General features: G+C 39.3%; 1 protein-coding gene across 1 annotated transcript in view; it reads right to left on the bottom strand.

Annotated features, from left to right (window-relative positions):
• The window catches only part of FYTTD1 (forty-two-three domain containing 1), a 32,494-nt gene extending 17,375 nt beyond the window's left edge, over positions 1-15,119 (bottom strand). The window contains exons 1-2 of the mRNA XM_004745373.3: positions 14,856-15,119; positions 9,192-9,320 (exon numbers count right to left, since the gene is read on the bottom strand). Of these exons, the coding sequence (XP_004745430.1) occupies positions 9,192-9,320; positions 14,856-14,961 (235 nt within the window). The 5' untranslated portion in view covers positions 14,962-15,119. The remainder of the gene's footprint in view (positions 1-9,191; positions 9,321-14,855) is intronic.
• Between the last annotated feature and the right edge of the window lie 6,971 nt (positions 15,120-22,090).

The following is a 22,090-nucleotide window of genomic DNA, read 5'->3' as shown; positions in this document are numbered from 1 at the left end:
AAGCAACTCAAAAGACTATCACGGAGCTAATTCACAATTTTGTAGTACCGTCTAGAAGGTACTACATCGATCTTCCTGGCAACAATACTTCATAGTCTATGTATTATTTTGTAGTGTGCATTAACACTGCATTGTAAATATTATCCCATGTTTTTAATATTCTTTCATTGTATTATTTTTTTAAGCAGGCTCCAAGCCCAATGAGGAGCTTGAACTCACGACCCTGAGATCAAGAGTCACATGCTCTACAAACTAAGCCAGCCAACAGGCTCCCCTCATTGTATTATTTTTTAATGTGCCTTACTTGATCTAAAAACCTCACAATGACCACTTCAATTACTTCTAATATTAAATTATTATAAATAACATTTTTGGGGGGAGGTGAAGATGCAACAGACTTTTATTTAACTCATTAATAAAAGCATAGCAGGGAAACGAATCCAGTTCCAAAGGATTTTATATTCAGTGGCAGAATTTAAATAAGATAGCTATAAGAAGACACAAAACCGGTAAATGTCTTACGGGGGTGGAGGGAGCATGATTTTCAGGATTATTTTTTCTACTGGACAATTTCAAAAACCCTACTTTATCAATTATATATAAATTTACCTCTGACTTTACAGAGTTGCAAAGTATCAATAATATGCACTAAGAACATTGTTACAAGGACATGTTTATTTTTAAAATTTTTTTAATTTTTAAATTTTTTTAAAAAGATTTTATATATTTATTTAACAGAGATCACAAGTAGGCAGAGAGGCAGGCAGAGAGAGAGGAAGGGAAGCAGGCTCCCTGCTGAGCGGAGAGCCCGATGTGGGGCTCGATCCCAGGACCCTGGGATCATGACCTGAGCCGAAGGCAGAGGCTTTAACTCACTGAGCCACCCAGGTGCCCCGAGAAGGACATACATTTAATCAATACTATATAGCAAGTCAAATTTACATCTCTTTAGATTTCCAGAGGTAATATTTTCATACACATCCGATCATTTCTTCAAGATATAAATTTCTAGAAGTTGAAATGCTATATCAAATAGTAAAACAAATTAAGGAATTTGGTTCATGTAGTAAAAAATCTTCTTTAGAATGACTATATTTATTCATATTACCAGGAACATAAGGGTGCCAACTTTTTCCACATCATTGACAATGCTGAATGTTCTTTTTAATCTTTCTCACTTAGTATTTGAAAAAAAAAAAAATCTTGTCTTCTTTGGTAGTTCACTATTGAGAATGAACATTTTCCATGTGTTTTTGGCTACTGCTATTCTACCATCCATGAACTGTCATGTCATAAGCAGGTTTCCTGGGGTCAAGTTTTAATATCCTTTGATAGTTTTTTTTTTTTTTTTAAAGATTTTATTTATTTACTTGAGAGAGAGACACTGAGAGAGAGCATTAACGAGGAGAAGGTCAGAGAGAGAAGCAGACTCCCCATGGAGCTGGGAGCCCGATGCGGGACTCGATCCCCGGACTCCAGGATCATGACCTGAGCTGAAGGCAGTCGTCCAACCAACTGAGCCACCCAGGCGTCCCTGATAGTTTTTTTTTAAAGATTTTATTTATTTATTTGAGGGAGAGACAGAACAACCAGTGGGAGCAGACAGAGGAAGAGGGAGAAGCAGGTTCCCCACTGAGCAAGGAATCCAATGCATGACTCAGTCCCAAGGACCTGGGATCATGACCTGAGCGAAGGCAGACACCCAAGCAACTGAGCCACCCAGATGCCCCAATATCTTTTGATACTTGGAAAGAATTTTATTAAATTTATAATTAATATCTTTACAATATTCATGAACAAAGTATGTCTTGCCACTTTATTCAAGTCTTCTCATCACTAAACTCAGTAAAGCTTTAAACTTTTCCTCACGTAAGTCTTGTGTCTTTCTTGAGTTTATTACTATGTACTTTATGTATTTTGTTGTCAATCACAAAAAGACCCCTTTTCTAACAATAATTTTCATATTGTCATTCCTGGGATACCAAGAGATATTAAGTTTTTAATTAATATCTTTTAATCAGCCATCCCACTGAACTTATTATTTTTTTTAAGATTTTATTTATTTGACAGAGAGAGAGACAGCAAGAGACGGAACACAAGCAGGGGAGTGGGAGAGGGAGAAGGAGGCTTCCCACAGAGCAGGAAGCCGGATGCAGGGCTTGATCCCAGGACCCTAGGATCATGACCTGAGCTAAAGGCAGGTACTCAATGACTGAGCCACCCAGGAGCCCCGCACTGAACTTATTTTTAGTTCTATGGTCTTTCAAATTATTTTCTTGGGGGAAAAGTGAATTATTTTCTTGGGATTACTGAGCAACAACTGTTATCACCTACAAATGATAGTCTTTTTTCTAATTGCACCCCAAATTCTTCTATTTCTTAATGCAATGGCCAGAAGTTCCAGAGAACCATACTAAGTAACAATTGTGGTATTGGGCACTTTTATTTTTATTTTTTTCTTAAGATTTTATCTATTTATTTGACAGAGAGAGAACACAAGCAGAGAAAGCTGCAGGCAGAAGGAAACAGAGAAGCAGACTCCCCACTCAGCAAGCAGGCCAATGAAGGACTCAATCCCAGGACCCCAGGATTATGACCTGAACTAAAGGCTTAACCAACTGAGCAACCCAGATGCCCTGTGCACTTCTATTTTGGAATTCTAATTTTGGGAGGGAATGTCTTTAGAATGGTATCCTGTATAGTACGACACACCTGCAATATGTAACAGGTCTTCTAAGGGAGAAGTTTCACAGCCAAATGGAAAAACAACAACAACAACTGGCTTTCTTTACTATAGGATTTCTTAGGACTAATGTGTGTGTTCCATCTCTAAGTTGGGGATAATAGGATATGTATTCCCAAACTTAACCTAACTCCAGAATGCTTTTGTGTAGTGTGCGTATTTTGAGAACGGAGTTCAACAAGACAGGAAAACTTGTTTTAATGGCTGAACCATTTACCAATTTACTGCCCTTCAGCTCCCAATTCACTCTTTACTGCCCTGCTTCTATTATAGGAACATTTCTCTTATCAGCGGGCACAATGTTAAGTTTTCTAAATAGAGGGCACTGGAGAGACTCTAGAGAAAGGATTTTTTTCTTTCAGTTTCCAGTGCACCCCTCAAAGACTTATTCTAGGGCACAGAACACCTAGTGGCAGTTATTATTCCTCCCCTGTAAGTGAGACTGGTGAGGCACAAGAAGCACTAAAGGCACAAAATCTAAGTGTGAATTACACCTTAAATGCTGGGCCCTAGGCATCTGTCTGGATCTAGTCCTAGCCATCACTAGTTCTGGCCCTACTCATCCTTCATTGAATTTAAGTTGCATCACCTCCACAGGTGGCTTCCTAGTGAGTTCCACCAGAACAGCAACTTGGTGTGACAGAGTTCTTCCAGATTTGTTCCCTTGTTGGGTACTCTGCCTCAGTCCTAAAGTACGGATTACTTTTATAACCAGAGGAAAAGCAATAAAGACACAACTTTTTAAACTGTAAAATCAAATTACTGGGTTTTTTAAAAGTTTTATTTATTTAAGTAATCTCTACACCCAATGTGGGGCTCGAACTCATGACCCTGAGATCAAGCGTCACAGACTCTTCTGACTGAGCCAGCCAGGTGCCCTTTGAAACCAAATTATTGTTATTCTATGTGTGATTTCCTTCTAGAATTGAAACCAAATAAAGATTAAGCATGTTGAGGGAACCTGTATACTTAAATTAAATCTACAACTACTGTTATTTTTATTTGTATTAAATATGAAACAGATACCATTAACTCTGTTAACACACTGTGCTATTTTTTTTTTTAAGATTTTATTTATTTATTTGACAGACAGAGATCACAAGCAGGCAGAGAGGCAGGCAGGGAGAGAGAGAGGGGGAAGTAGGCTTTCCGCCAAGCAGGGAGCCCAACAAGGGGCTCGATCCCAGGACTCTGGGATCATGACCTGAGCCCAAGGCAGAGGCTTTAACCCACTGAGTCACCCAGATGCCCCTATGCTGAGTACTTTAAACAAGAACTTGATGGGCTGATGACAACATTTTAGGAGATGCAAAGTGAGGTGAAGCACAGTAACTACCCACATGTCACAGTTACAAAATGGCACAGCCATCAATCTGGGTGCAAGTTAGTGTGGCTCCAAAACCTGAACACTATCCAAACTGTAATATAAAAACTAAAGAATAAAAGGTAAAAAATATAAGCTAGGATACATTTCCAAAGAGAAAAAAACAATTATTACAGAAAACGTGGGCTCTCAGCTAGGCATTATAAAACAGCAAAATTTGATTAGGAACACAAACATAAACTTACAAGTACAAAGACATGGTTAACCACAACATAATGAGATACAGTCTAGGGAAAAGAATAAGAAATAAATGAATGTTGTGTCCTCGAATCAGAGGGCTTCATGTGGGGATAAAGAATGTATGTGACAAGGAATGAGGGGTCAAAGAATTCATGATCAAGTTACATCAGTCTTGAAGCAATATCTTTGAATCAAAGAGGGAGAAAGAAAATAAAAAATAAAAAAAAAAGAATTAATAATCTTCCTTATTTTTTTTTCAAATATGTACTATAATAATTACTTCTGGTTTTAAATGATATTTTTAAATAATAAACTTCTGTTTTAAGCTCTCAAAAAAAAAAAAAAGAGGGAGAAAGAAGGCAATGAGACCATTTCAGATGCTACTATAGTACTCAAATGTGACATGATAAAAAATGCAGAGTGGAACAAAGAAATCTGAAACTATTTCAAAAGAATGAATGAATTAGCAAAGAGAAAGATGAAAGTAAGAAGGAATCCATTATTATACCAAAGCTTTCAGTTTAGATGAGAAAGACTCATGAGAAAAGTCTCACAAAGAATGAAACTGATTAAAAGGAGAAAGTAAGAGATAGAATTCTATTCCTGACTGCCTTCTATTTCTGACTGCTGTAGTCACTGTTACCATACTCATTATCCTTTCCACTTTTATTTCTATGAGTGGCTTCTCTACCTTCTAGCAAGTTTAGATCATCCATTTCCCCTTCCTCCCTTTATACCTTTAAACAAACTTCACCAGCTGTACCTCAATTTTAGCAATGGTTCTATTTTTCACCCTTTCAGTGTCACATTTCATAAAGACAGACCTATACATACTGTCCAATTCTCTCCCCTCTCCCCACTTACCTCCTGTGTCTTATATTCTAAAAAGCATCATAGGGTACTAAACACATCATCTAATATAGTAAGTCCTTTCTTAGTTTTTTTTAAGTAAGCTCTATGCCCAACATGGGGCTTGCACTCACAACACCAAGATAAAGAGTAGCATGCTCTATGAACTCAGCCAGCCAGAAGCCCCACCTGTTCTTAGTTTTCATCCATTCCAGCCCCTCTAGAAAGTTCTCTCCTGTCTTTTCAGAGCATCTTCATTCTTATTACTTCAACTACTACCACTATGAAGACCCTTTCTTTCACATTTTTCAGCTATACTAGGGCAGCAGTTTAACCCTAGCCATGTATCAGAACCATGTATGGAGCTTTAAAAAAAATCCCTAGGGACGCCTGGGTGATTCAATTGGTTGGACAACTGCCTTCGGCTCAGGTCATGATCCTGGAGTCCCGGGATCGAGTCCCCCATCGGGCTCCAAGCTCCATGGGGAGTCTGCTTCTCTCTCTGACCTTCTCCTCGCTCATGCTCTCTCACTGTCTCTCTCTCAAATAAACAAATAAAATCTTTTATAAATAAATAAATAAATAAAATCCCTAGGCCCAACTTCTGCAGATTCTGCTTCAGTAAAAACAGAGTGTAGCCAGAACATCAGTCTAGTTTATAAAGCTCCACAGGTGTGACAATGAAAAACTAGAGACAGGTATTTTCATTTTACGTTTTAATCCTTACCCCAATCCCTTCGTGAATTTCTCTCATATACTTATCAACTTGCCTCAGTAGTTTATGGAGTCTGATCACGTACACAAAGATTTGAGGGGTTTTGGGGAAATGTCAAATCACAAAGTGAATGCAATATTACTGGCTCCTTTCCAAAGCAACATACAAATATTCCCCAATCTCTTCTACCTCTAAAAGAAACCCCATCCTCAAACTTTTTGGTCTCAAGACCTCTTTTTTTTTTTTTTTTTTTTTTAAAGATTTTATGTGTTTATTTGAGAGAGAAAGAGAAAGACAGTGCACAAGTAGGGGGAAGGGCAGAAAGAGAGGGAGAAGCAGACTCCCCACTGAGCAAGGAACCTGATGTGGGGCTGGATCCCAGGACCCTGAGATTATGACCTGAGCCAAAGGCAGCCGCTCAACTGACTGAGCCAACCAGGCACCCTCAGAACTCCTTTATACTCTTAGTTATTGAGAACTCCAGAATTTTTATTTCTGTGGGTTTATATTTATTGATATTATCATACTAGAAATGAAAACTAAAACATTTAACTATTTATTTCATTAAAGCAATAATAAACCCAATACAGGGCAAATAACATATTTTTAAAGAAAAAGAACAATTACTTTCCAAAAAAAAAACCAGCACTGTTCTGTACTTTTGCAAATCTCTTTGGTGTCTACACAGCTAGATTCTCATATATGCCGCATTCAATTTAATTATCACACGTCATGTAGACTCTGGAAAACATTTGTGAGAGAATAACAGTGAAAACCCAATTAATGTCTTAGTACTATTATAAAAATAGTTTGACCTTGTGAATCCCTTGAGTGTTGGGGACTCCCCAGGATCCCTGGACAACACTTTGAGAACTAAAACTGTATACTATTCTACCACTGAAGAATATTCAGGTTTATACAAATATTTAAGTAAGTAACTAAATTACATTTTGGGCCAAGAGTTTTAAGATTTTATTCACTTCTTTGTTCAGCCATCAAAAATAATTTACTCAAAGGGGCACCTGGCTGGCTCAATCAGTAGAACATGGGACTCTTGATCTCGGGGTTGTAAGTTCAAGCCTCAAAGTTGGGTGCAGAGATTACTTAAAAAAAAAAAAAACTTGATAAATAAATAAATTAATAAAAATAATTTATTGAGAGTCTGCTAAAGGCTATCTATCTTATGTATTATTTTACCTCAAGCTAACATGCTCATTGACATTACAATGTGGAAATCTGAACTTTCAACCAATCAGAGTTTGAGACAATCTTCCATCTCTCTGCACATTCAGTGACAGAAGCAGGTGTTCTGCCACATGTAACTGGAGAACAAACAAGCACAAGTTCAATCTTATAAGATCCTAAGCTGCCCCTAGGTATCATTTATCATAACCCCCATAAAAGGAAAGCTTTTCTGATCCTTCATGGACCAGATCCTATTTCACCTTATCCATAATCACCACTGATTTTCTTAGTAAAAATTCTATCTGAAGTCCTATAATACTGTTGGAATTTCTCTCATGACATTTCTCAACTCCATGTTTTTTGTCCTATCTCTGTTACTAGAAATTCCTTGAAGTAAAGAATCACAACTCTAAGTACCCAAAGAACCTGGTCAGTTCAGGGTATTTATCATGTATTTAACATGTGGCTAATGTAAACAAATATATTTCTGGCTTCTGTGAACTCTGAAATTATTTTAAAGCAAATCATGTATAAAATATGGTATTCTGAGTAAGTTTTAAGAATCTTTAAATATAAATCACTGGGATTAAACATTCATTTGCTATAGCTAAGTATCTTTCCAAAATTTACTTGTTCATGTTGAGCTGTTCAAGAAATTACTAGAGAAGGGGCGCCTGGGGGGACTCCGTCACTTGAGCATCCAATTCTTGATTTCAGCTCAGGTCATGATCTCATGTGACATGGGGTTTAGCCTTGGGTGGAGTTCCTTGTCGGGCTGTGCACCTGGCTCTGTGCTCAGCAGGGAGTCTGCCTGGGATTCTCTCCCTCTGCCCCTCCTATCACTCACGTGCACACATGCATGCACAGAACATGTATGCTCTCTCTCAAATGAATAAATCTTTTTTTTTTTAAAGATTTTATTTATTTATTTGACAGAGATCACAAGGAGGCAGAGAGGCAGGCAGGGAGAGAGGAAGAAGCAGGCTCCCCACTGAGCAGAGAGCCCAATGTGGGGCTTGATCCCAGGACCCTGGGATCATGACCTGAGCAGAGGCTTTAACCCACTGAGCCACCCAGGTGCCCCGTCTTTTTTTTTTTTTTTTTAAAAAGAAAGACATTAGAGAACAATAAAATTTTGTGTAGGGTCTAACCTCAGTTACAGACATATTTTGAGGGTATGATGGCATATTAACTATTAGATAATAGAACTAGTTATAATCATCCTCAGCCCACAGATAATTGTTTTTTATGCTTTTTAACATACAGGATAAAAGTCAACTTAGGCTCTAGTTCATCAAACACTTTTTACATGTGTAAAAAAGAGCTAGAGTTTTTTGAGTTAAGGTTTATTCTAAAACACTGATATAACTGCTAAAAAAATTAATGAGTCATTAATAGGGTTCTGTTACCACCTTAAATCCACTTTGGAACAAGATGGCTGTAAATAAGTAAGTCTCCAAACTGCCCAAACTAAGAGTTCCAAGATCATTAGGTCACATCTGAGGCATCCAATTCTGAGTGTTACCTCTGGAATATTTAACAAATCCTAAAGCCTTAGATGATAATAAAAAGAATCTGAAAGTATTTTCGAAGCAGAATTGTCTCCACATACTTAAAAAGTTCTCTTATAAGAAAAGAGAGTTTGCTTCCTGTAACTCTATGTAGAGTTAACAGTTGGGAAAGATTTAATTCAAATTAAGAAAACTTCCTAGTAAATCGAGTTGTCTCCAATAATGGAGTTGTCTTATGAAGTAGTATGCTCATTCACTAGATATATGTATGCTGGAGTTATGTAATTACCCACCAGATAGACTGTTAAAGAAATACCTAACAGGGAAGGAGATAAAACTTCATGCTATGTAAAATCCTTTGTAATCTGTAGCCCTAAATATAATTTATACTATTTATATACTGAGTGTACCTTAAAAATATTTTTAAGAAACAGGGCTATCACCTACTTAAAGCAACTTAAAATGTTTACCAGATTTCAAGATTAAACAAAAACCTGAGAGTAGAAAAAATGCAAATCACAGAGGGTACTAACATATTTCCTCCATGTTTTAAGTATGTCCTAAAAATAGCATTCTGTGACCCAAAGGAATAGCTCCTTATTAAAGCTTACTTGTAAAACTTACCAGAATTCTGTTGGAGTCCCCATCGTACTCTCATCCTGAATTGCCGGGCACTACTTTGTTGGAGTTTTCTATTTAGTCTCGGAAAATTCTGCTTCTTTCCTTCCTTTCGATTCAATTTGATGATATCATCTGTGATATAGGAAATGTGATGATTATTTTCATTTTAACCTAATGACTCAATTACTCAGTCTCATTTTCTTGTTAATAGTCCTATGTCCCTAACTTCTTTGCTACTTTGAAAGCACTTTTATAAGAAAAAAATAAGATAAAAACTCAAATCAGCCAAAATACTTGCAGTACCAAAGAAGTTTTATAGGAAAAGTTCAATTTAGTACCCAAAGCAGGTCTACCAATTAATGAAGATTTCTGTTATCCACAGTATATATTTTTTTAATTTTATTTATTTATTTGACAGACAGAGATCACGAGTAGACAGAGAGGCAGCACAGAGAGAGGAGGAAGCAGGTTCCCTGCCCCGCCCAGGATCCTGGGATCATGACCTAAGCCGGAGGCAGAGGCTTTTACCCACTGGGCCACCCAGGCGCCCCTATCCGCAGCATTTCTTTATCTAATGCACATAAATAAGCAAAAGCCTACTTACAAAAATTACTCATATTTACTTTCCATAATCACAGAAGTGTTTAGTTTTTAAAGACCACCTTCCAATAAAACCACAGGCAGTAAAAAATAAATAAATAAATCATTCAATTAAGAGTACACTTCTGAAGAAGTCCACCTCAATTCAGCAAATATGTATTGAGCATACCTGTGTGCAATGAATGTATGTGACAGGCTGTGCTACAGTGAAAACAAACAAAAGTAAAATATGGTCCCTATCTTCAGTTAAGTTTAAAATTATTGATGGAAACAGACAAGTAAATAGCTAATATGAAATAAAATAAGTACATAATAAAGGTATAATACAAAAAAAAATCCACTCCTCTAGCAAAATAATTCAGGGTTACCTTACTTTGCTTTCTACCTGATCTTTCAAATCCTTATTGTTTTCAAAAACACTTTTAAACTCTCCCAAAGTAATTTACAAACATCACATTGCTCTAATACCACAGCACAACAATATTAAGATCAGGAAACTAAATGTACTTCAGATTTCTATTTACAAATTTAAAAGATTTCTAGAAGCCAAAAATACTCACTTAAGAAATATCAAATACTCTGTCCACAGTCCCAACTCCAATATTAATTTTGATGACTGATAAAGAAAATAAGCCTGGTCAACAACTTAATAAAATTTCACAAAACTAATTAACCTCAATTATTTTTTCCAAACTGCTCTAAACACAAGAACCTAACAATTATATTAATATAATTAGTCTTTTCTGAAGTAAAAGAAGTAATTACATATTACAGGACCCCTTTCTTATATATTACACTACCTAACCCATAAGTAATCTTTAAGACTCTTAACACAGATATTCATTAGAATAACTGAAATCTCCCCAAAGTACTTTGTTATCTTCTTGAGGTCAGCCCTTCCCCTAAAATAAATTTGTCCAAGTAAAAGACACTCAAAAAGATTTGTTTTAAAAGGGTTTTGGGGCCCCTGGGTGGCTCAGTTGGTTAAAGGTCTGCCTTCAGCTCAGGTCATGATCTCAGGGTCCCAGGACCCATCCCCACATGGGGCTTCCTGCTCACCGGGGAATCTGCTTCTCCCTCTCCAAGATCTTGCCCCTCCTCACCCCCCATTTGTATACTCTCCCTCTCTCTCTCTCTAAAATAAAGAAATAAAATCTTTAAAAAAAAAAAAAGGTTTCATAAAGTCAGATATATGAACGTGTATATAGAAAGGGAATACTTTTAAACACTTCTGAAACACTGCTTTCTTCTAACAAGGTGCTACTTACTCTTTTTTTTTTTTTTAAGATTTTTATTTATTTGACAGAGATCACAAGAAAGCAGAGAGACAGGCAGAGAGAGAGGGAAGCAGACTCCCTGCTGAGCAGAGAGTGGTGGGGGGAGGCTCGATCCCAGGACTTGGCATCATGACCCAAGCCGTAGGCAGAGGCTTTTTAACCCACTGAGCCACCCAGGCGCCCCTGTGCTACTTATTCTTCACCAGAAGTCTGAAACCTCAGAGCCATGAAAGTACACCAAAAAAATGAATTTGCTGGGAATCATTTTTTTTTTAAAGATTTTATTTATTTATTTGACAGAAAGAGATCACAAGCAGGCAGAGAGGCAGGCAGAGAGAGAGGAAGGGAAGCAGGCCCCCTGCTGAGCAGAGCGCCTGATGCGGGACTCAACCCCAGAACCCTGAGATCATGACCCGAGCCGAAGGTAGTGGCTTAACCCACTGAGCCACCCAGGCGCCCTGCTGGGAATCATTTTTTTAAATTTAAAAAAAAGGGGGGGGGCAGGGGCACCCGGGTGGCTCAGTGTTAAGCCTCTATCTTTGGCTCAGGTCATGATCTCAGGGTCCTGAGATCAAGCCCTGCATCAGGCTCTCTGCTCAGTAGGGAACCTGCTTCCCCCCCTCTCTGCTTGTCTCTGCCCACTTGTGGCCTTCGTCTGTCAAATAAATAAATAAAATCTTAAAAAAAAAAGAAAGGCAAAATATAATTTTGACTAATCAGGTTAATTTTAAAACAGCATTTTATAAAGAATAAACATAACAAAACTAAAAGTAACAAAGCATATAAAATATGAAATTGCTTTATTTTTAAATGTTTATTATCTAAATCCTCATGTTAAATGATCAACTGCATTCTTCCAATCTAAAAGAAAAACATGACTTTCTCCTGCTCAGGTAGACAGATTATGTATCAAAAACAAAACAAAACAAACAAAAACCCAAAATAACCATTATGATGAGGTATTTTATGAAAAAGTTTCTTCCATGACATTAGGAGTATACATACATGATAATAAAAACAGTAGTAACTAAGAAGTGTTGCGCTCACAAGTACTCATTTAATTCTCACAATAATTCTATTAAGTATTATAACACCCATTTTCAAATTAAGAAACTGAGCCAATGAGGCCAGCTATTGGTAACCTTGGTAGATATTCTATATGAATATTTGTACAGCCACAATTTAAAACAAACAAAAATCAGATTCTAAACCACTGTAGACACGATAAAGTGGAATATTCACAAAGCATAATAACTGCCTAAAATAGGTATCATCTCATGAATCAACCATGACTGGTTGATTCAGTCAGAAAAGCATGCAACTCTTAATCTCAAGGTCATAAAAATTGAGCCCCAGGTCAGGTGTAGAAAGTACTAAAAAAATAAATAAATAAACTTAAAAAGAAACAGGTACCATTTCTTCATCTCTTTTCTGTAAAATTCTCGTTAAAAAAAAAAGGAACCTGCGTGGCGCCTGGGTGGCTCAGTGGGTTAAAATCTCTGCCTTCGGCTCAGGTCATGATCCCAGGGTCCTGGGATTGAGCCCCGCATCGAGCTCTCTGCTTAGCAGGAAGCCTGCTTCCGCCTCTCTCTCTCTCTGCCTGCCTACTTGTGATCTCTGTCTGTTAAATAAATAAATAAAATCTTTTTTTTTAAAATTAATAAATAAAAATAAAAAATAAAAAAAAGGAACCTGAAAGAATACTATATATTATTGGAAGAAAGAAAAGACACCAATGTCTATTTTAACTATCATAGTGCTTGATTTCTACCTTCAAGGACAATTATTCCTCCATTTTCTTCACTTGAACATCCTAACCACCAAACAAAATACATACAAAAAAACCTAGAAACTTAAGAAATGTATTGGTTTGGGGCGCCTGGGTGGCTCAGTGGGTTAAGAAATGTATTGGTTATGATAATACATGTTTAAAACTCCCTGCAACATCTATACGGTTTTCTTATTTGTATGATTTGGGGCAAGTTATTTCTCTATGCCTCAGGTTTTATACAACAAGAATAACAGCAAAGGCTTTTATCTAGCATGTTCATGTAAATATAATGCAAACCGAGGAGTTTGGGGGGAGGCAGGTGGGAGGTTGGGTGAGCCTGGTGGTGGGTATTATGGAGGGCCTGTATTGCATGAACACTGGGTGTGGTGTATAAACAATGAATTGTGGAACACTGAAAAGAAATAAACACAAACACACACATACAGTTTACTCTATACCAGGTACTGTTCTAAGCAGATTATACGTGCCTTTTGACTCATTTAATAGGGCAACCTTCTGAGACAGACAAGCACTGTTATCACTTTTTACACATGAAGCGCTGAGAAATACTCTGCCTGTAACCACATGGCTATTAAATGGCAGAGGATTTGAACTGAAGACAGTGTGGTTCTGGATTCCATGCTCTTTATCACTAGGAGCACATAGTTATCTCTAATAACTCACAGAGTTATGACAAAGCTAAACCGAGTTAACACACAAAATGTTTAGGTCAGTGCCTGCAAGATGGTAAGCACCCAATAAATATTCGTTATTAAATTCCTCTTGGTCTTAGCTGAAAAGATTTCTCATTTCTTTAGAGTTCACGATTATCAGTAAGACAAGACTTGAGGCCAAACCTATTATTTCTGATGATTTACTTAATTCATATATTAGATTCTGAAGTGCGGTAATCGCAGCAATCCAAGAGTTCTTGATATTTTACTTAAAACTCCGCAGATAAACCACAGCAAAAAAGAAAAATACCTTCCTTGGAAAAGTTAACACCTCTGTATCCACCTGTCAGGTAATTTTCAAACACTTATCCTAAAAACTAATGCTTACAGAAACAGCAGGCAGAGAACCCCACATGATAACAGTAACTTGAGTCCTGACAAAAAGAAAAATTTAAACCAGCTCATCCAGAGGCTAGTGCCTCACTAGGATTAGATCTGTACGCTTAATTGAATCACCGACCCTCCTACCTTTTACAAAATCCTCCCCAAACCACCCCACTCTTCCTTACAGGGGCTGGACCCCATGCTTCACCCGGTTTCCTATTAATCCATGCCAATCTCTGCTTCAGTTTTTTCTTTTTTCCTAATTAGCTAACTTTGAGGCTTAGGTAAGGAGAGCTCGCCTTTCTAGGTACCTCCTAATAAAACACCATCTGATGAAGCCCTTGCCTTGTGTTTTCTGACAAACGCCCAGGGTGGGCGCCCGAGGTGGCCCCGAGGTCTGACGCCCCGCAGAAATGGCCAGCTCTCGGGGGCGTCTCTGCGCTGCCGGAACCGCGCCAAGCGTCCAGGCCTGGCCGCACAAAATGCCCAACTAAGCCCTCCGCTGAACAGCGACTCTAACCGAACGCAGACCCAGCCGGGCTCTCCAAGGGCTTCTTGGACGAGGATGGCTCGGTCGGACCTCTCCCCTCGATCCCGACAGCGCCAACGAACGAACACGCTTGAGAGGAAAGCCGCCGAGTTTTCCTCACAAAGAGCCCGGGTCGTCCGCGAGTGGTAGCGCCCCTCGACCCTCCAAACCCCGCCGGCCCGCAGCACCGCCCACTCCCACCGCCCCTCCTCAAACACAGCCCCGCCGAGGGGACGCCCGGGTCCCTCTGGCTCAAGCACCGCACCAGGTGGCGCTCCCCGTGTCCCCGCGGGCCCTCACTTGGTTCCGCCCACCCGCAAGGAAAAACTCGACCGACAACTGCGGCCAACCGCCCCTTCCCCCACAAACCGCGGTACTTGGTTCCACCCACACCCTCCCCCCACTCCAACTCGGTCCAACTCGGCTCCTTACCCAAAGACATATCGATTTTGTCAAGATTTTCATTGCTGCGGGCTTTCGGCTGCGGCGGCGGCGGGGTCGCCGTGGCTCCCACTAACCGGGTACCAAACCGGTTCATGGCTGGGGACGTCGCGCTGGAACAGTCAGCGGAGAAGGCCGGAGACCAAGGCCTGCCACCTCCCACTCACGCACGCAGACTAGCTGCACCGAGGGAGCGCGCACGCGTGCTGGCGGAGCCCTAGCTCTCCCACCCGCGGCTGCGGCCGGGGGGGAGTGGCTACAGAGACGAGCGGCCGGCGAGAGCGGCCCCACGCCCGGGCTTGCTCCTAGCGGCTCTTCCCGGACAGGAGGAAACATTGCACACGCGGCTCTGGACGCTTACAATGGCGGCTATTGTAGCTATTCGCCTTTCTGCCCCAACTGGGGGATACTGGACCTTGAGCACCTCGGGATCGCATACCCTATATGAGATTGTGTTCCTCCGACACCTTCCATTCGTCCTGCTTCAGAAAGGCCCCCTAAGCTTTGGTACACGCGAAAATTTCACACCCCACTGCAATGCAGCCTCAGAGGCAGGAGAGACCCCATACAGCTTAGAATGCAGAACTACATCCCAGCTCCCCTCTTCCAGGCAACTCCTCCACCTGCAACATGCGAAGTCTTAACGTCTGGATGCAGAGCAAAGCTGCAGTCACCTAACCAATAAAAGCAAATGCTAACGTCCCCCGCATCTGTACCACTTCTCAACTGACACTCCCAAAATACCTGACTGGGCACTAGCTACCTTAATAACACTTCACCTTCCCTTAGGAGAGGGGTAAGTACCTCTGCTTGTTTGGCTGCATTTTTCTCTAATTCATTTGCGTTGGGAATTAATAGGATTCGCTTTTCTTTCTAATCATCCTTGTAGGAAAACTGAATATTTGATGAATTCCTGCATAATAACTTTTTTTTTTCCTATTTACAAAACATGATATTCTCTCTCTTCTTACCTCTTTCTCTTCCCCCAAAGCAATGTGCTTGTATGGAAGCATTTAGGTTATACCACCCTCATAAAAGATTACAACTATCTAAGACATTTGCATCTAAGGAAAAAAAAACAGGGACAGGCATTCCCTCCATTTAGAAATCTCTGCCACCTTCCTCCTGTCCTCTTCCTAAAATTTCTTTTTGCATGGAGATGAACCAGTGACCTTAAGCATCCCCAAAACACGGTAGCCTGTACTTAATTATTTTCCCCAAAACCAAATCTATAACCATAGGAGAGTGAATCAGGTCAGGACACACCTATGAAGGGGTGCAAGAAACTTTAATGGTAGAGGAAAGTTTGGATGAAAAATCCCAAGAACAATACTTGGCATGTCAAGGAGAGTAACATATATGCTCTTAGGACAATGTGCATGATTTTATTACTATTCCACCCAACAGCCACCACCCCTCCCCCAACTACTGAAAACCAGGGAAAATGGGTTCTAGAGAGAAAAGTATGAGAGATCTAGGTTTTACTGAGTGGTACCTTTTTCACTCACTTCAGTCATTCACTGTACGAACTTGGGAAGCTGGGTCTCATACTCATCTGCAAAACAAGAAGTAGTTATACTAACTACATGCATTATAGGTAATTATTCTTGGATTTCTTATGGTTCTAAAATCTTCTGTGCATGAAACATTTTTCTTCACACTATCATTCTCTCCCTAGAAATAATTTCTGTAATCTCTGCTAATTTGTGGGAATAATCTACAGGGAAGAATATTAAGTTCTTAATGTTGTGGAAGAAAAGTAATGCATTTAGAATATGGGTGCATTTTGTACTTCAGATAAGACAGATAAGAAAAATCCCAAATGTATAAAATCCCACCCTCCACCAATTCATATAAAGATTCCCTTTTATCCTGATTTTCTCCCCAAAACTGAAGCTCAACTCCAAATCTTCTTAACTTTAAAGGGAACATGCTCCAATATTTCATTAAGCAACCCTAGCTGTTGCATTTCAGATTTTGAGATTTCCCCCACAGGCTGAGGCTCTGAATCTCAGAGCAGTCACCCAGATTCCAAAAGGAAAAACAAGGAAATGAGTAGCATTGTGTAAGGATAGATCGATCACACGCAAAATAGTAGAAACCAAAACAGCAGCCTGAGACATATGCAGCAAAAGTGAAGTGGAAGACAAACTGAGAAATCGGAACTGGGGATTGTCTAAGAAGTTCATCTGCCAGCCACAAGGGCTGGAGGTAAAAGGCCAATCCTGCATTTTCTGGGGCATGAGAGGCAGGTATTCATTTAATTATACACATTGAGCCCCAGACATTGTAATGGGCTCTGGGGATAAAATGTAAGTGAAGATGGATTCAGCCCCTATCTTCATACAGCTTGCAGAGCAAAACAAAAAAATTTTTGAGCACCTACTGGGAATAAGTACAGTACTGTGCCAGACACTGAACATATAGCCATTGTCTGGAGTACATTAACTCAGCAGCTTCATCTAAGTCAGAATAAACACGGAATTCAAGTAACTACCCTTTTTAGAGGCTTGATTTCATATACTACACATAAGGCAACATCTAGGATTGTCAGATAAACTACAAGATTGGCTACATTTGAATTTCAGATAAACAATGAATAAACAGCAAATTTCTTTACTACAGTGTGTTGCATGCAATATTTAGGATATATTTATATTCAACAATTATTCATTACTTATCTGAAATTTAAATTTAACTGAGAGTCTTGTATTTTTACTTTCGCTAAATCTAGCAACCTTAACATCATACCTTTCTATCAACATGTTGTGAGTCTCTTTTCACAATGTGCATGGAAATCTACATTCTATTCAAAGGTAAGCACAATTCATGTGTTTCAGTCATTAAGTAATTTCTATCAGTTTTACATTTCTCCTAAGTCCCTCTTTTTTCAGTTTAATTGAGGGGTAATTGATAGACAATAAAAGACACATTTTTAAAGTGTGCAGTTTATATATGGGCGTATGATGTATAAACCTGCAAAAACACCACCTTAAAGAGAATAATAAATATATCTATCATCTCCAGAAGTTTTCCTGTGCTCCCTTATAATCCTTTCCCCAACCACTACTTAAGCAACCACTGATCCCACAGATTAATTTGCATTTTCTAGAATTTTATATAAGTAGAGTCATACATTAAAATGCATTTTTAAAAAAGATTTTATTTATTTATTTGACAGAGAGAGATCACAAGTAGATGAGAGGCAGGTAGAGAGAGAGAGAAAGAGAGAGAGAGAAGCAGGCTCCCTGCTGAGCAGAGAGCCCGATGCGGGACTTGATCCCAGGACCCCGAGATCATGACCCGAGCCGAAGGCAGCAGCTTAACCCACTGAGGCACCCAGGCGCCCCTAAAATGCATTTTTAAACTCAGCATAATTGTTTCCAATCTGTACGACTTTTATTCTTTTGCTTGCCTGATTGCACTGACTGGGGACTCCAGCACCATATTTATTTATTTATTTAAAGATTTTATTTATTTATTTGAGACAGAGAGAGAGAGAAAGAGCATGAGTAGGTGGGGAGGGAGAGGGGGAAAAGCGGACGCCCTGCTTAGCAGGGAGACTGATGAAGGCTCGATCCCAGGACCCCGAGAACGTGACCTGAGCTAAAGGCAGGCACTTATACGACTGAGCCACCCAGGTGCCCTCCAGTACCATATTTAAAAGGAGAGGTGAAAGTGACAATCTTTCCCTTATGACAAACCTCAGGGGGAAAGCATTATCTTTCACCAGTAAGTTAGGGGTTTTTTTGGTAGATGCCCTTTATCAGGTTGGAGAAGTTTCCTTCTATTCCTGGTTTGTAGAGTTTTAATCATGAGTGAACATCAAATTTTATCTATATTTTTCTGCACCTATTGAGATGAGCAAATGGGGTTTAAAAAAAAATTTTTTTTTCAAATGTTGAGCTACCCTTCCATTTCTAGGAGAAAGCTACTTGGTCATAGTGTACTATCCTTTTTATATATTGCTGGATTTGGTTTGCTAATGCTTTGTCAAGAATATTGTTTTTCTTTTCATGAGTGATTTTTTAAAAAAGATTTTATTTATGTATTTGAGAGAGAGCAGTGGGAGCTGGAAGGGCAGAGGGAAAAGGAGAAGCAGATACCCTGCTGTGCAGGCAGCCTGACACGGAGCTGGATCCCAGGACCCTGGGATCATAACCTGAGCCCAAGGCAGACACCCAACCGACTGAGCCACCAGGGCACCCCTCATGAGTGATACTGAGGTATAGTTTCCATTCCTTGTGATGTCTGTCTGATTTTGGTATCAACACTTGCTTTTCAGGACAGGATTTTTGTATTATTGGAAATTTGTAAAATTTATATTACACTGGCATATTAAGTGAGTTAGGTATAATTTTTATCACCTGTAGGTATAGTATGTATTAGGTAGGTATAATTATTATCAGTATACCTGACTCCCTTAATCTACTTGCATCCAGAGTACAGTTTTTCTTCTCTTTGCCGCTCAGTTTTTATTCTACCCCATTTGCCACTGTCTCTGCTGCAGTAGCTTTTTCTTTGTCATTTTGCTATAGCTTCATGTTCCTCCTTGTGTTGCCCTTTTCCTTTGTTCTAGCTTTTCGAGCTGTTCTAGTCTTCTTCCTTTTAATCTTAGGATTCATTCATTTGTTCAGAGTTTGAATTCCTACTATGTGCCAAATACTGCTACAGTACAGTAAGAAAACAGAGTAGAACAGCAGATACATCACAGGCTGGGTTTCAGGCATAGCCAAAGGCATCACTGGTCTCCATGTCCTTGACCATCACTTTTTTCTCTGACTCGAGAACTTAATCTAGGCGGGCAGGGGAACTTGAAGGGGGATTCTTCATGGACTCATGGGTTGGATCTCTGGTTCACTCCTTATTAGGCTTTGTCTTCTCTGGGCAGGATAGGCATCCTGTCAATCAAGAATTCTAGTCAGTTCACTGAATGACTAGTTGTGGAATTTTCTTTTTTTTTTTTTTTTTTTTTTTTTTTTTTTTTAAAGATTTATTTATTTATTTGACAGAGAGAAATCACAAGTAGGCAGAGAGGCAGGCAGAGAGAGAGAGAGGAGGAAGCAGGCTCCCCGCCGAGCAGAGGGCCCGACGCGGGACCCGATCCCAGGACCCCGAGATCATGACCCGAGCTGAAGGCAGCAGCTTAACCACTGAGCCACCCAGGCGCCCCTAGTTGTGGAATTTTCTAAAGCTACACATATTTATGTAAGTCACAGTTTCTCCTTGTTTACACCATGGTTTCCTTTAAAAAGTATACCCTTGATTTGTACTAGACAGTTTGGTGGTCTAGGAAGGCTCTAGAAATTCAGGATTCCAGAGTCATGAGGCCTTGAGGCATTCTTTCTTCTCCCCATGCTTCTTCTCCCTTTGCACTTTGGCCTCCTTTTTCTGGGATCAAGAGCCATGGCTGGACTCTCAACTTTCACTTTCCCTCAGGAGAGGATCCATTCTCTTGGCTCAGGTTTATTCAGCTAGAGTTTCAGAGAGCTGAGACAGAGACATATAGAATATTCTTCAAGTGTGTTAAGGATTTCCTTAGCCCTGAAATAAGATTTTTAAAAATTTCTTTGTAATTTCTTAATTTCTGAATTTGTATGTATCACTCATGGAAGACAATGCGCTTTCCCATATAATTGAATAAATGAATGAATACTAAATACTTAAAGTGGGTGGAAAAGTTGCTGTGAAGACAGAATAGAACCAGTCAATAAAGACCTCACAAAATTCTACAAAAGCTTTAAAAATCATCCCATTTGGGAGGTGCCTGGCTGGCTCAGTTGGTAGAACATGTGACTCTTGACCTTAGGGTTGTGAGTTTGAGCCCCACCACTAGTTGTAGAAATTACTTTAAAAAAATATAATTTTTACCAAAAAATAAAGCTTATAGCAGTTCATATCAAATGAAACTTTTTAAAAAAGTTATCTCCACAGCCAATGGGGGACTTGCATTCACAACCCTGAGAAGAGTAGTATGCTTTACTGACCCAGTCAGCCTGGAAGCCCTGTAAGCTTTATTAAAGAAGAGAAGAGGGGGGGAAAAAAAGAATTTTGGTAAATCAGTAAATTCAGTAAAGCCAGTGTATTGGTTTTGGCAAAATCGGCTAAAGACTTCTTAAAATAAATAAATGCTAAATAAAATAAAATGCTAAACTGTGGGAAAAATGGAAATTAACTTAGAAAGATATTCAAAATTAATCATTATAAATGAAGAAATTTCCATGTGAAATACTAAAACTTTAATTACATTGATTTTAGGATGCAGTTACGAGAAAACAAAACCATATTAAAATCCATGTTTATTTTCAAATCTAGGAAAATGTTGTAAACATAGTGTAATACCCCTATATCCTTCACTAAGATTCACCAGTTATTAAAGCTTAGCCACATGTGCTTTCTCTATACAGACAATCCCCAACTTATGGTTTGACAGAATTTTTTGACTTTAGGATGGCATGAAAGTGATATGCATTCAGTTGAAACTGAACTTAGTGTTCTAAATTTTGATCTTCTCCCAGGCTATTGATACTCTCAGTAGATACTCTCTCATGGTGCTGGGCAGCAGCACAGCTCCCTTTCAGCTAGGTGACTTGGAGGGTAAACAACTGATGCATATACGTCTGTTCTGCACTCATACAGCCATTTAGTTTCTCACTTTCAGTATTCAATATATTACATGGGATATTCAACCCTTTATTATTAGATAGGCTTAATGTGTTATAGGATTTTGGCTAGCTGTAGGCTAATAAATGGATATGTTCTGAGCATTTTTTTTTAATTTTTTATTTTTTATAAACATATATTTTTATCCCCAGGGGTACAGGTCTGTGAATCACCAGGTTTACACACTTCACAGCACTCACCAAATCACATACCCTCCCCAATGTCCATAATCCCACCCCCTTCTCCCAAAACCCCTCCCCCCGGCAACCCTCAGTTTGTTTTGTGAGATTAAGAGTCACTTATGGTTTGTCTCCCTCCCAATCCCATTGTTCTGAGCATTTTTAAGGTGAGCTGACCTAAGCAATGATGTTCAGTAGGTTAAGTGCATTTTTTAAAAAAAGATTTTATTTATTTGAGAGAGAGAGCATGAGCAGGGAGTGGAGAGGCAGGCAGAGGGAGAAGCAGACTCCCTGTTGATCAGGTAACATGATGCAGGTCTTGATACCAGGACCCTGAGATCATGACCTGAGCTGAAGGCAGATGCTTAACCAACTGAGCCACCC

This window comes from Mustela putorius, unplaced genomic scaffold (genome assembly GCF_011764305.1).
Source record: "Mustela putorius furo isolate JIRA1106 unplaced genomic scaffold, ASM1176430v1.1 tig00003834_pilon_pilon_pilon, whole genome shotgun sequence".
In the NCBI taxonomy this organism is placed as follows: domain Eukaryota; kingdom Metazoa; phylum Chordata; class Mammalia; order Carnivora; family Mustelidae; genus Mustela; species Mustela putorius.
This window is presented reverse-complemented; position numbering and strand designations above follow the sequence as displayed.